Consider the following 15,473-nt stretch of genomic DNA (forward strand, 5'->3'; position numbering starts at 1 on the left):
TGCTACTGGTCATCAGATCCGGATCTGAACCATCTGCCTGAGAGGTGTGTTTGATCCGATCGCCGAGCGTTTACACTGCCATTGCGGAGCAGATCAAATGGTACCGACGCCTTTGATCTAGATCAGAAATAACGCGTACAATAACGAATATACATGACTAATAAAGTACATACATACAGTCATCCCAACACACGTGACAGTCAACCAAATCATATACGTGTGCGTCACGATGTGCAGGATCTCATCAACCTGTGCAGCAAAGCACAGCAGTTTCTGAATCTAGGTGTAACAGAGCACTGCAGTGCACAGGAACCCAGCGCAGAGAGGCTGTCAGAGACAGTCCAGTCCAGGAGAGTTGCTGAGGCAAGCAGGAGGTCAGATATCAGGAAAGCAGACTGGTGAGGACAACCCAGGAGCCGCGGTCAGCAGTGCAGCTGAGGTCAAAGGCAGGGAGTCACAAAGGCACAGGAGAAAGCTCAGAGATGGAGCAATGAAGATGACCAGACTGGGCAGAGATGCAGGCACAGAGGGGTTCAGATGGGGAGTGCTGGTCCAATGTGAGCTGAGGGTGCACAAGGTGCTGAAGCGTGTGATTGAGTGGCTGAGTGGTTGGGGGATGTGGCTGAGCCTGGATCAGAAGGCGGGCGATGACCTCTGCTGGCGCACTTGTGAACTGTGGGACTTGTGGACGTGTGAGGTGAAAGTGTGACACTGTGGCAGCAGTCTGTATCGTTTAATCACGCTATGGTAGTCACTGCACACAACAACGGGCTGCTGTGCTCGTGAATATTACAATCAGTGCTGCACTGCCGAATGGTGAATGTTCTGCCTATAACAATATACAATACAGTGTGACGTCCCCTAAATATCTCTGGAGTATTGTACTGCTACTGCCATACAGATATAGTGCTACTTTACACAACACATACACAACAGGGTGACTTCAGCAAGGGTTTTTACAGCAATGCGTTATTTGTGACATTTCTCACACAGAAGTATAAGAATGAGCTGTGCGATGAAAGAAAACATGACGGCTCACACGCAGCATCTTTAGACCAAACTGCAGATCTGTGTGGCATTACCTCTAATGTGCATTTCTTTCCATTCAGAAATACCTGTGTAACACCTGGATGAATATATTGAACAATATCCAGTTGTGTTCAGATCACTGATGTTACTGTTAACAATAAGTAAATGGACAGACACATACAGACTCACTGGAACTGTACAGACACGCTGCTACACGCTATCTCTCAATTCCTGATGGCTAAAGAACCCAGACCCCTCCGTGTCACTCCAGTGCACCAAAAGCAGCTCCTTCAGGCCCAGATCGGTTTGCTTGCCAATCGAAACCTCACACCGAACCGAACTGAGTACAAAGAAAACTACACTGAGTGAGTGAGAGTGAAGGAGAGAGTGAGAGAATGAGGGAGTGGGGGAGTGAATGAGTGAAAGGGAGAGAGTGTTGTTACATTGTTATATATATATATATATATAATTTTATTTTTTTATAATGCTTTGGCAATACTAATGTACACTCACCTAAAGGATTATTAGGAACACCATACTAATACTGTGTTTGACCCCCTTTCGCCTTCAGAACTGCCTTAATTCTACGTGGCATTGATTCAACAAGGTGCTGAAAGCATTCTTTAGAAATGTTGGCCCATATTGATAGGATAGCATCTTGCAGTTGATGGAGATTTGTGGGATGCACATCCAGGGCACGAAGCTCCCGTTCCACCACATCCCAAAGATGCTCTATTGGGTTGAGATCTGGTGACTGTGGGGGCCAGTTTAGTACAGTGAACTCATTGTCATGTTCAAGAAACAAATTTGAAATGAATCGACCTTTGTGACATGGTGCATTATCCTGCTGGAAGTAGCCATCAGAGGATGGGTACATGGTGGTCATAAAGGGATGGACATGGTCAGAAACAATGCTCAGGTAGGCCGTGGCATTTAAACGATGCCCAATTGACTCTAAGGGGCCTAAAGTGTGCCAAGAAAACATCCCCCACACCATTACACCACCACCACCAGCCTTCACAGTGGTAACAAGGCATGATGGATCCATGTTCTCATTCTGTTTACGCCAAATTCTGACTCTACCATCTGAATGTCTCAACAGAAATCGAGACTCATCAGACCAGGCAACATTTTTCCAGTCTTCAACTGTCCAATTTTGGTGAGCTTGTGCAAATTGTAGCCTCTTTTTCCTATTTGTAGTGGAGATGAGTGGTACCCGGTGGGGTCTTCTGCTGTTGTAGCCCATCCGCCTCAAGGTTGTACGTGTTGTGGCTTCACAAATGCTTTGCTGCATACCTCGGTTGTAACGAGTGCTTATTTCAGTCAAAGTTGCTCTTCTATCAGCTTGAATCAGTCGGCCCATTCTCCTCTGACCTCTAGCATCAACAAGGCATTTTCGCCCACAGGACTGCCGCATACTGGATGTTTTTCCCTTTTCACACCATTCTTTGTAAACCTTATAAATGGTTGTGCGTGAAAATCCCAGTAACTGAGCAGATTGTGAAATACTCAGACCGGCCCGTCTGGCACCAACAACCATGCCACGCTCAAAATTGCTAAATCACCTTTCTTTCCCATTCAGACATTCAGTTTGGAGTTCAGGAGATTGTCTTGACCAGGACCACACCCCTAAATGCATTGAAGCAACTGCCATGTGATTGGTTGGTTAGATAATTGCATTAATGAGAAATTGAACAGGTGTTCCTAATAATCCTTTAGGTGAGTGTACAACTGTCATGCCAATAAAGCAATCTGAATCTGAATTTGAGTGAGAGTGAGAGAATGAGGGAGTGGAGGAGTGAGAGAGTGATGGAGTGAATGAGTGAAAGAGTGAGGGAGTGAGAGTGAGAGAATGAGGGAGTGGAGGAGTGAGAGTGAGGGAGTGAATGAGTGAAAGGGTGAGTGAGTGAAGGAGTGAAAGGGTGAGGGAGTGAGAGTGAGAGAATGAGGGAGTGGAGGAGTGAGGGAGGGACACTTCCACTCTCCTGTCATTGCTGCCGCAGGGGCAGGAGAAGGAGGTCGGGGGCTGGGGCCTCGCACTCACCTTGGCTCTGCCCTCTCGGGGCGTGGCGGGGGGGCGGGGTGCGCTGGGCGTGGCGGGGGGGCGGGGCGCGCTGGGCGTGGTCCGCCGGGCGCCAGCGGTGGGGGTGGTGGCCGTGGCACCGGAGGTGGTGGCCATGGCACTCGGGGTCTTTTTGTTGGGGGTGGTGGCAGAGGAGGAGGCGGTGGGGCGCTTGGGGGCAGCCCCGGTGGCCAGGGTGGTGGGACGGGGTTTGGCAGAGCTCAGCCTGGGAGCAGCCCCCCCCACCCCCGCCTGAGAGAGACCACGACACCCACACAGACACAGACGAGACAAACACAAACACACAGCACACAACACACAAAGAAAAACAAAAGAGGAAGGCATGACATGACAGCAGCCAGCGAGAGAAACCACAACACCTGCAGCAACAACAACAACAACAACAACAACAACAACAGGGCAGCCAGAGCAGCACAGCATGAGGCTGGGCACTGGCCTGAGAGAGGGGACACATTGACGCACCCACACACTGATGCACCCACACACTGACGCACTCAAACTGGTACACACACTGACACACACACTCACACACTGGCACACTGACGCACTCTCACACTAACTCTCTCTTTCTCGTCGCTCTCTCCCTCAGCAGCAGTATAAAGCAGGTGAGAAAAGCAGGCCAAATGAATAAAATAATAATAATAATAATAATAATAATAATAATAATAATAATAGTAAACAGGGTGGCAGCTCCGTGACCTCTGACCTGTGTGGAGCTTACCCTGCTCTTCTTGTCCGGACTGGGCGGCAGGTCCTTGCTGGGCGCTGTGCTCACACCGTTGGCAGCTGGAGCTTTCCCCGCCTTCACCTTCTCTTTCTCCTTTTCCTCTTTCTTCTCTTTCTCTTTCTCCTTCTCTTTCTCTCCTTTCTCCTGCTTGATCTCCTGTTTATTCTCCTGCTTGTTCTCCTGCTTGTTCTCTGGTTTGTTCTCCTGCTTGTTCTCCGGTTTGATCTCCGGTTTGATCTCTTGCTTCTGGGGCTTCTCTGAATTCACTGAGAAGAAAAAAAAGACCAACCTCAGGGCGGTGTGAGTATAGATTACAGAACAGAGAGCCTTTACACTGTGTATAGTACACAGCCCCTACAGCATAGAGCCCTGAGCCCTGACTCTACACACAGCCCCTACAGTACAGAGAGCCCTGACTCTACACACAGCCCCTATAGTACAGAGAGCCCTGACTCTACACACAGCCCCTACAGTACAGAGCCCTGACTCTACACACAGCCCCTACAGTACAGAGCCCTGACTCTACACACAGCCCCTACAGTACAGAGAGCCCTGACTCTACACACAGCACCTACAGTACAGAGCCCTGACTCTACACACAGCCCCTACAGTAAAGAGAGCCCTGACTCTACACACAGCACCTACAGTACAGAGCCCTGACTCTACACACAGCCCCTAGAGTACAGAGCCCTGACTCTACACACAGCCCCTACAGTACAGAGCCCTGACTCTACACACAGCACCTACAGTACAGAGCCCTGACTCTACACACAGCCCCTACAGCATAGAGCCCTGAGCCCTGACTCTACACACAGCCCCTACAGTACAGAGCCCTGACTCTACACACAGCCCCTACAGTACAGAGAGCCCTGATTCTACACACAGCCCCTACAGTACAGAGAGCCCTGATTCTACACACAGCCCCTACAGTACAGAGAGCCCTGATTCTACACACAACCCCTACAGTACAGAGCCCTGACTCTACACACAGCCCCTACAGTACAGAGAGCCCTGACTCTACACACAGCCCCTACAGTACAGAGAGCCCTGACTCTACACACAGCACCTACAGTACAGAGCCCTGACTCTACACACAGCCCCTACAGTACAGAGCCCTGACTCTACACACAGCCCCTACAGTACAGAGAGGTCTGACTCTACACACAACCCCTACAGTACAGAGCCCTGACTCTACACACAGCCCCTACAGTACAGAGAGCCCTGACTCTACACACAGCACCTACAGTACAGAGAGCCCTGATTCTACACACAGCCCCTACAGTACAGAGCCCTGACTCTACACACAGCCCCTAGAGTACAGAGAGCCCTGACTCTACACACAGCCCCTACAGTACAGAGAGCCCTGATTCTACACACAGCCCCTACAGTACAGAGCCCTGACTCTACACACAGCCCCTACAGTACAGAGCCCTGACTCTACACACAGCCCCTAGAGTACAGAGAGCCCTGACTCTTCACACAGCCCCTACAGTACAGAGAGCCCTGATTCTACACACAGCCCCTACAGGATAGAACCCTGACTCTACACACAGCCCCTACAGTAAAGAGAGCCCTGACTCTACACACAGCCCCTACAGTACAGATAGCCCTGACTCTACACACAGCCCCTACAGCATAGAGCCCTGAGCCCTGACTCTACACACAGCCCCTACAGTACAGAGCCCTGACTCTACACACAGCCCCTACAGTACAGAGAGCCCTGACTCTACACACAGCCCCTACAGTACAGAGCCCTGACTCTACACACAGCCCCTACAGTACAGAGCCCTGACTCTACACACAGCCCCTACAGTACAGAGCCCTGACTCTACACACAGCCCCTACAGTACAGAGCCCTGACTCTACACACAGCCCCTACAGTACAGAGAGCCCTGACTCTACACACAGCCCCTACAGTACAGAGCCCTGACTCTACACACAGCCCCTACAGTACAGAGAGCCCTGACTCTACACACAGCCCCTACAGTACAGAGAGCCCTGATTCTACACACAGCCCCTACAGTACAGAGCCCTGACTCTACACACAGCCCCTAGAGTACAGAGAGCCCTGACTCTACACACAGCCCCTACAGTACAGAGCCCTGACTCTACACACAGCCCCTACAGTACAGAGCCCTGACTCTACACACAGCACCTACAGTACAGAGCCCTGACTCTACACACAGCCCCTACAGTACAGAGCCCTGACTCTACACACAGCCCCTACAGGATAGAGCCCTGACTCTACACACAGCCCCTACAGTACAGAGAGCCCTGATTCTACACACAGCCCCTACAGTACAGAGCCCTGACTCTACACACAGCACCTACAGTACAGAGCCCTGACTCTACACACAGCCCCTACAGTACAGAGCCCTGACTCTACACACAGCCCCTACAGTACAGAGAGCCCTGACTCTACACACAGCACCTACAGTACAGAGCCCTGACTCTACACACAGCACCTACAGTACAGAGCCCTGACTCTACACACAGCCCCTACAGTACAGAGAGCCCTGATTCTACACACAGCCCCTATAGTACAGAGAGCCCTGATTCTACACACAGCTCCTACAGTACAGAGCCCTGACTCTACGCACAGCCCCTAGAGTATAGAGCCCAGACTCTACACATAGCCGCAGTGAAAGCACATTGTGAGTCTGTGGAACAGCCTCCCATGACACAGCGCCACTCACACAGACGGCACACACAGCCTGCACTGCTCAAAGGAAAGCTGCAGCATTCTCCCTCACTCTCCCTATACAACTCTCTCCCTTCCCTTCTGCCTTTCATTCTCACTCTCTCCTTCTCTCTCTGCCTTCCTCTCCCTGTCCTCTTTCTTCTGTCTATGTCTCCCTCCCTCACTCCTCCCCCTCTTCTCCCTCTTGCTGTCCCTCTGTATATATAATATACACTGTTATTAAAAGTGCCACATGCAGTCAACCTTTGACCCCCTGTTCTGAGAAAGGCCCACCCCTAGCGCAAGGCTGACGGTGTCTGGCAGATCTGATTAACATGTGTGTGTTTATCTGTGTGTGTCTGTGTGGGAGCTGTGTGTGTCCAGTCCTTGGTATTTTTTTTAAGCTATGGACAGAAACAACAAACATTTTCAAGGACTGGCTGCCCTTGAGTCGCATGGCTCCCAGCGGCCCAGTCTGCTGTCCCTCCCTTCTGCAGACAGTGACAGTAGGGTACAAACACAGTGACAGTAGAATACAGACACACTGACAGTACAGACACAGTGACAGTAGAGTACAGACACAGTGACAGTACAGACACAGTGACAGTAGGGTACAGACACAGTGACAGTACAGACACAGTGACAGTAGAGTACAGACACAGTGACAGTACAGACGCAGTGACAGAAGAGTACAGACACAGTGACAGTACAGACACAGTGCCAGTACAAACACAGTGACAGTAGAGTACAGACACAGTGACAGTACAGACACAGTGACAGTAGGGTACAGACACAGTGACAGTACAGACACAGTGACAGTACAGACACAGTGACAGTACAGACGCAGTGACAGAAGAGTACAGACACAGTGACAGTACAGACACAGTGCCAGTACAAACACAGTGACAGTAGAGTACAGACACAGTGACAGTACAGACGCAGTGACAGTAGAGTACAGACACAGTGACAGTACAGACGCAGTGACAGTACAGACGCAGTGACAGTAGAGTACAGACACAGTGACAGTACAGACACAGTGACAGTACAGACGCAGTGACAGTAGAGTACAGACACAGTGACAGTACAGACACAGTGACAGTACAGACGCAGTGACAGTAGAGTACAGACACAGTGACAGTACAGAACAGACACAGTGACAGTAGAGTACAGACACAGTGACAGTAGGGTACAGACACAGTGACAGTACAGACGCAGTGACAGTAGAGTACAGGCACAGTGACAGTACAGACAGTGACAGTACAGACAGTGACAGTAGGGTACAGACAAAGTGACAGTACAGACAGTGACAGTAGGGTACAGACACAGTGACAGTAGAGCACAGACACAGTGACAGTAGGGTACAGGCACAGTGACAGTAGAGTACAGACACAGTGACAGTACAGACACAGTGACAGTAGAGTACAGACACAGTGACAGTACAGACACAGTGACAGTAGGGTACAGACACAGTGACAGTACAGACACAGTGACAGTAGAGCACAGACACAGTGACAGTAGGGTACAGACACAGTGACAGTACAGACACAGTGACAGTAGAGCACAGACACAGTGACAGTAGGGTACAGACACAGTGACAGTACAGACACAGTGACAGTAGAGCACAGACACAGTGACAGTATAGAACAGACACAGTGACAGTACAGACACAGTGACAGTACAGAACAGACACAGTGACAGTACAGTACAGACACAGTGACAGTAGAGTACAGGCACAGTGACAGTAGAGTACAGACACAGTGACAGTACAGACACAGTGACAGTAGAGCACAGACACAGTGACAGTACAGACACAGTGACAGTACAGACACAGTGACAGTAGAGTACAGACACAGTGACAGTAGAGCACAGACACAGTGACAGTACAGACACAGTGACAGTACAGACACAGTGACAGTAGAGCACAGACACAGTGACAGTACAGAACAGACACAGTGACAGTACAGAACAGACACAGTGACAGTACAGACACAGTGACAGTAGGGTACAGGCACAGTGACAGTACAGACACAGTGACAGTAGAGCACAGACACAGTGACAGTACAGAACAGACACAGTGACAGTAGAGTACAGACACAGTGACAGTACAGACACAGTGACAGTAGAGCACAGACACAGTGACAGTAGGGTACAGACACAGTGACAGTAGGGTACAGACACAGTGACAGTAGGGTACAGGCACAGTGACAGTAGAGTACAGACACAGTGACAGTAGAGCACAGACACAGTGACAGTAGAGCACAGACACAGTGACAGTACAGACACAGTGCCAGTACAGAACAGACACAGTGACAGTACAGTACAGACACAGTGACAGTACAGTACAGACACAGTGACAGTAGGGTACAGACACAGTGACAGTACAGACACAGTGACAGTAGGGTACAGGCACAGTGACAGTAGAGTACAGACACAGTGACAGTACAGACACAGTGACAGTACAGACACAGTGACAGTAGAGTACAGACACAGTGACAGTACAGACACAGTGACAGTAGAGCACAGACACAGTGACAGTACAGACACAGTGACAGTAGGGTACAGGCACAGTGACAGTAGAGTACAGACACAGTGACAGTACAGACACAGTGACAGTAGGGTACAGACACAGTGACAGTACAGACACAGTGACAGTAGAGCACAGACACAGTGACAGTAGGATACAGGCACAGTGACAGTAGAGTACAGACACAGTGACAGTAGGGTACAGACACAGTGACAGTAGAGGACAGACACAGTGACAGTACAGACACAGTGACAGTACAGACACAGTGACAGTAGAGCACAGACACAGTGACAGTACAGACACAGTGACAGTAGAGCACAGACACAGTGACAGTACAGAACAGACACAGTGACAGTACAGAACAGACACAGTGACAGTACAGACACAGTGACAGTAGGGTACAGGCACAGTGACAGTACAGACACAGTGACAGTAGAGCACAGACACAGTGACAGTACAGAACAGACACAGTGACAGTAGAGTACAGACACAGTGACAGTACAGACACAGTGACAGTAGAGCACAGACACAGTGACAGTAGGGTACAGACACAGTGACAGTAGGGTACAGACACAGTGACAGTAGGGTACAGGCACAGTGACAGTAGAGTACAGACACAGTGACAGTAGAGCACAGACACAGTGACAGTAGAGCACAGACACAGTGACAGTACAGACACAGTGCCAGTACAGAACAGACACAGTGACAGTACAGTACAGACACAGTGACAGTACAGTACAGACACAGTGACAGTAGGGTACAGACACAGTGACAGTACAGACACAGTGACAGTAGGGTACAGGCACAGTGACAGTAGAGTACAGACACAGTGACAGTACAGACACAGTGACAGTACAGACACAGTGACAGTAGAGTACAGACACAGTGACAGTACAGACACAGTGACAGTAGAGCACAGACACAGTGACAGTACAGACACAGTGACAGTAGGGTACAGGCACAGTGACAGTAGAGTACAGACACAGTGACAGTACAGACACAGTGACAGTAGGGTACAGACACAGTGACAGTACAGACACAGTGACAGTAGAGCACAGACACAGTGACAGTACAGACACAGTGAAAGTAGAGCACAGACACAGTGACAGCACAGACACAGTGACAGTAGAGCACAGACACAGTGACAGTACAGACACAGTGAAAGTAGAGCACAGACACAGTGACAGCACAGACACAGTGACAGTACAGAACAGACACAGTGGCAGTAGAGTACAGACACAGTGACAGTACAGACACAGTGACAGTAGGGTACAGACACAGTGACAGTACAGACACAGTGACAGTAGAGCACAGACACAGTGACAGTACAGAACAGACACAGTGACAGTACAGAACAGACACAGTGGCAGTAGGGTACAGACACAGTGACAGTACAGACACAGTGACAGTAGGGTACAGACACAGTGACAGTACAGACACAGTGAAAGTAGAGCACAGACACAGTGACAGTACAGACACAGTGAAAGTAGAGCACAGACACAGTGACAGTACAGGCACAGTGAAAGTAGAGCACAGACACAGTGACAGCACAGACACAGTGACAGTAGAGCACAGACACAGTGACAGTACAGACACAGTGAAAGTAGAGCACAGACACAGTGACAGTACAGACACAGTGAAAGTAGAGCACAGACACAGTGACAGTACAGACACAGTGACAGTAGAGCACAGACACAGTGACAGTACAGACGCAGTGACAGTACAGACACAGTGCCAGTACAGACACAGTGACAGTACAGACACAGTGCCAGTACAGAACAGACACAGTGACAGTAGAGCACAGACACAGTGACAGTACAGACACAGTGACAGTAGGGTACAGGCACAGTGACAGTAGAGTACAGACACAGTGACAGTACAGACACAGTGACAGTAGGGTACAGACACAGTGACAGTACAGACACAGTGACAGTAGAGCACAGACACAGTGACAGTAGGATACAGGCACAGTGACAGTAGAGTACAGACACAGTGACAGTAGGGTACAGACACAGTGACAGTAGAGGACAGACACAGTGACAGTACAGACACAGTGACAGTACAGACACAGTGACAGTAGAGCACAGACACAGTGACAGTACAGACACAGTGACAGTAGAGCACAGACACAGTGACAGTAGAGCACAGACACAGTGACAGTAGGGTACAGGCACAGTGACAGTAGAGTACAGACACAGTGACAGTAGGGTACAGACACAGTGACAGTACAGACACAGTGACAGTAGAGCACAGACACAGTGACAGTACAGACAGAGTGACAGTACAGACAGAGTGACAGTAGAGTACAGACACAGTGACAGTAGAGCACAGACACAGTGACAGTAGAGCACAGACACAGTGACAGTAGAGCACAGACACAGTGACAGTACAGACACAGTGACAGTAGGGTACAGGCACAGTGACAGTAGAGTACAGACACAGTGACAGTAGGGTACAGACACAGTGACAGTACAGACACAGTGACAGTAGAGGACAGACACAGTGACAGTACAGACACAGTGACAGTACAGACACAGTGACAGTAGAGCACAGACACAGTGACAGTAGAGCACAGACACAGTGACAGTAGGGTACAGACACAGTGACAGTACAGACACAGTGACAGTAGAGCACAGACACAGTGACAGTAGGGTACAGTAGGGAGCTGAACTGGGACAGGACGCTGCTTCATTAATCACTCTGTCCTCGTTAGCACAGCAGCCCCTTTCACTGTGCTGTAAACGGTACAACCCCATTCTGCTCCCCACGCTCACAGCACTGGGAGCGTATGTTAACCCCCTGCACCCTGTCCTGCCCCTTCCTGCATCCAGTCCTGCCCCGTCCTGCATCCAGTCCTGCCCCGTCCTGCATCCAGTCCTGCCCCCTGTCCTGCAGCCTGTCCTGCCGCCTGTCCTGCCCCCTGTCCTGCATCCAGTCCTGCCCCCTGTCTTGCCGCCTGTCCTGCCCCCTGTCCTGCATCCAGTCCTGCCCCCTGTCCTGCAGCCTGTCCTGCAGCCTGTCCTGCCACCTGTCCTGCACCCTGACTCTGCCACTTGTCCGGCCCTCTGTCCTGCCCCACCAGTGCTCCCACTACAATCCAGCAGCTAAAGCAACACTGCAGCACTTCAGAGAAGGGGGGGACAGTAGGGAAATAGTATGAGGACAAGTGAGAACAAGGAGCAGCTCACAGCCAGAGTGACCGGTGCTGCTGTCTCCAGTACCGTGAGCACCTCGGCCTCGGACCGGCCCGCAGGCGCAGCTGTGGCTGTGCTGGTGACCCGCGCTGGGATGGGGGTTCGGACCCCAGGCGGGAGGAGCAGGGGGTCTGACCACACATATCAGCGAGACGACGGCGCAAACAGACCCTGAATCAAACGCCTGCCTGCAGCTGCGCAGACAAAAGATGCCGTTTCACAGAGAGACGCTGAGAGCAGACGCCCCTGAGAGCCACGCTGCTGTCTGCCCCACCAAGCGCTGCGGGAACCAGGCACTGGACCAGAGCATCGCCCGTATCGCACTAGCACACCGCACAACACACACTATCGCCCTCTCTAACACACACACTCACTCACACAGTACACACACAGCACACACACACAGACACACACACACACACACAATTGAACACACCGCTCACACTCACTCACACACACATAGTTTAAGCCACCACTCACACTCACACACACAAACACACAGACGCACACGCACTCACACCCGAGGGCTGTGTACGCAGGCAGCAGGTGGTCAGTCAGGCTCTGACAGCAGTTTGTGGAGCAGCAGACAGACTGGCCGAGGCCAGACAGCCCTGAAGACACAGCACACAGCCCTGCGCACACAACACACCACAACACAACACACTGCACCTACTTGCCAAACAACACAGCACAAACTACACACTGCACTGTCCCTCCACCACAACACACAAGATACACAAAGCACACTACACCGTGCTCACAACACACATCACAGCACACTACACCATGTTCACAACACAGAGCACAGTAATATACCAGAACTTACAACACAAGACACAACAACACTATACACACAGCACATAACACAGTGCATATAATCATACACACACACAGTATCACAGCTCAGTGCTTTCAACGAACAGCACAAGGAGTGGAAAAACAGACATAACGCAGCGCTCAGAAAACGCAACACTTTAAACGCATCACACAACACACACACAGAGCTTCACACTGGCAGACACCCCTGACATGCCCTTTAGGAGAGGGCTGACCGGGGCTGGTGGGCACTCAGTGGGCACAGACCCGGGGCCCCAGCCATTCAAGGCAACCACAGTCGGCTCAGGTACAACACTGCGTGAGAGCGAGCTTTCTGTGTCTTAGCCTTCCTTTGTCACAGCCTGCCCCTCTCTCCCTCCCTTCCTCCCTCCCTCTCCCTCTCAGTGGATTGTCAATGCTCGGCAGGCGTGACAGCTCTGCCCGTACCAGCGCGGTCACCGCTCTCACAGCACAGCGCTGCCGGTGCACCGGAGAGGAAACCACAACAACATTGTCTGTGCACCCCCTGTCAAACTCTACCTCCCTCTCTCTCTCTGTGCACCTGTGTCACTCCTGCATCTGATCCGTGCACACAGACACACATTCCTCAAGCCAAGCGATGATCACAATACCCCCCCACACACACAACCCTCACCCCACCTCTCTGGACTCACAACACCCCCCACTCACACGCTGTACAGCATCCAGCAGCCTGAACTGTCAGAGCTCAAAGGACGCCTGAGTCTGTGCAATAGACATATATATAAATACAGCAATGTGCTTAAATGACAAACAAACACACACACACACCCCCACTCAGACAGGCAGCGCTCCACCTGTGTGTCACGCAGGTGACGCAGCACTTCCACACGTGTGTGTCCCGACACCGTGGGCACTCCGTGGGTACACAGCGCCGGCACGGCCTCAGGCCTGCTGACATTTCTTTTGTCCTTCAATATTAGTACAATGAATATCAGGGAGGGGGGGCTGACGCTGCCGAGACCCTTAAACCTGCGCAGACCCCCGGGGCCTGTCCTCGCAACACAACACAAAACAACACAGTCAGTGCTCTCGGTCCCTGTCTCCTGTGAGTCCACAACCCCCCCAAGGTGGACACGGCTCCTCTCGCTCACCTGCACGCCGGTGCCCCCCTCCCCTCTACTCCCTGCTGTTGCAGCTGCCACCCGCCCCCCATCCTCTCCCAACTCCTGTTCTCTCTCGCTCCCCCCATCTTTCACCGCTTTCCTCTCCGCAATCCTCTCTCTTTCTCAACCGAGAGGAAAACAAAAACACACAGAGCGGCAGGAGAGACGCAGAGCGGGCAGCGTGGGGCACACAGGCCCCGGAGCTGTGAAGGGCGTTTGGAGGAGAAGAGAGGCAGGGCTGAGGAGCACCCCCGCGCCTCTCCGGCCCCCGAGAGAACACGGCTGACCTACCCTGGGCCGGGCTGGCGGGGCCGCCGCTGTGCCAGGCGCTGTGCGCTGGGGGGGGCACCGGCTCCCGTGCCGCGCTCTCGGGGATGCCCTCCAGGGAGCCGTGGGAGAAACCGGGGGGAGGGTCACCCGGCCTTGCGTCGACGCGGCCCAGCGTGGGGGGGGGCGTGGGCGGCTGCTCGTCGGACACGGTGAGGGAGCGGCGCATGCTGGCGGGGGGGCGGCGGGGGCTGCCGGGGCCGGCAGGTGCACCGGTCGCAGGGGGGGCAGGGTAGGTGTCGGGCAGCTGCAGGCTGGAGGGCACGGACAGGTGGGAGCACTCGGACAGCGCCCGTCTTATGGCCTTGCGCTGTGGCGCCCGGCCCCCCCTGCACAGCCCCCCCTCCTCACCGCTGTCCTCCGAGGACCCGCCGCCCCCCGGCCGCCCCGCACCGCCCCCGCCCTCCAGGTAGTTGTCGTTGACGACCCCGATCACGCACGAGGGGTCCCACGGGCCGGCGCCCCCCGGCTCGGACGAGACCGACAGGTCCGGCAGCCGCACAGGCGATGGGGGGGCCCCCGGGAGCAGCCCGTTGTCCGTGCGGCGTGGGGGGGGTGCCAGGTGGCCGGGCGGGGGGGTCTTGCCGCAGGAGGAGGGCGAGGAGGACAGGGGGCTCTCCGGACTCTCGCCCGCGCTGCCCAGCCCCGCCCCCCCCCGGCCCGGCACCCGCAGCTCCGCGTCCGGCCTGCCCCCCCCAGGCCCGTCAAAGAAGCACAGCTTGTCCTCGTCCGTCAGCCCGGGCCCCCGGCCCCCTGGCCCCTCCGCAGGCCCCCCGCCTGGCGGTGCGCCCCCCCCGCGCTGCCAGTCCCACCCCGCCTCCTGCAGGGGGGGGGACTTGCACAGCTCACTGTACTCCGAGAGCGGAGGCCCCCCCGGCTGCTTGGAGAGGGAAGACATCGCTCTTCTCGGTGCCGCTGCGGTCGCTGTGGTCTGCGCTGCCTGCGTAT

General features: G+C 53.1%; 1 protein-coding gene across 6 annotated transcripts in view; it reads right to left on the minus strand.

The window, feature by feature from the left end:
• LOC136760580 (microtubule-associated protein 4) overlaps positions 1-15,473 on the minus strand; it is a 92,537-nt gene that overhangs the window by 20,911 nt on the left and 56,153 nt on the right. For 5 of the 6 annotated variants that reach the window (XM_066716078.1, XM_066716060.1, XM_066716085.1 and 2 more), the window contains 2 exons: positions 3,834-4,105; positions 3,074-3,343 (listed from right to left, as the gene is read on the minus strand). In XM_066716078.1, coding sequence (XP_066572175.1) covers positions 3,074-3,343; positions 3,834-4,105 — 542 coding nt within the window. The remainder of the gene's footprint in view (positions 1-3,073; positions 3,344-3,833; positions 4,106-15,473) is intronic. The other variant, XM_066716092.1, reaches the window with a different exon arrangement.

Source organism: Amia ocellicauda, chromosome 2 (assembly GCF_036373705.1).
Source record: "Amia ocellicauda isolate fAmiCal2 chromosome 2, fAmiCal2.hap1, whole genome shotgun sequence".
NCBI classification, from domain to species: domain Eukaryota; kingdom Metazoa; phylum Chordata; class Actinopteri; order Amiiformes; family Amiidae; genus Amia; species Amia ocellicauda.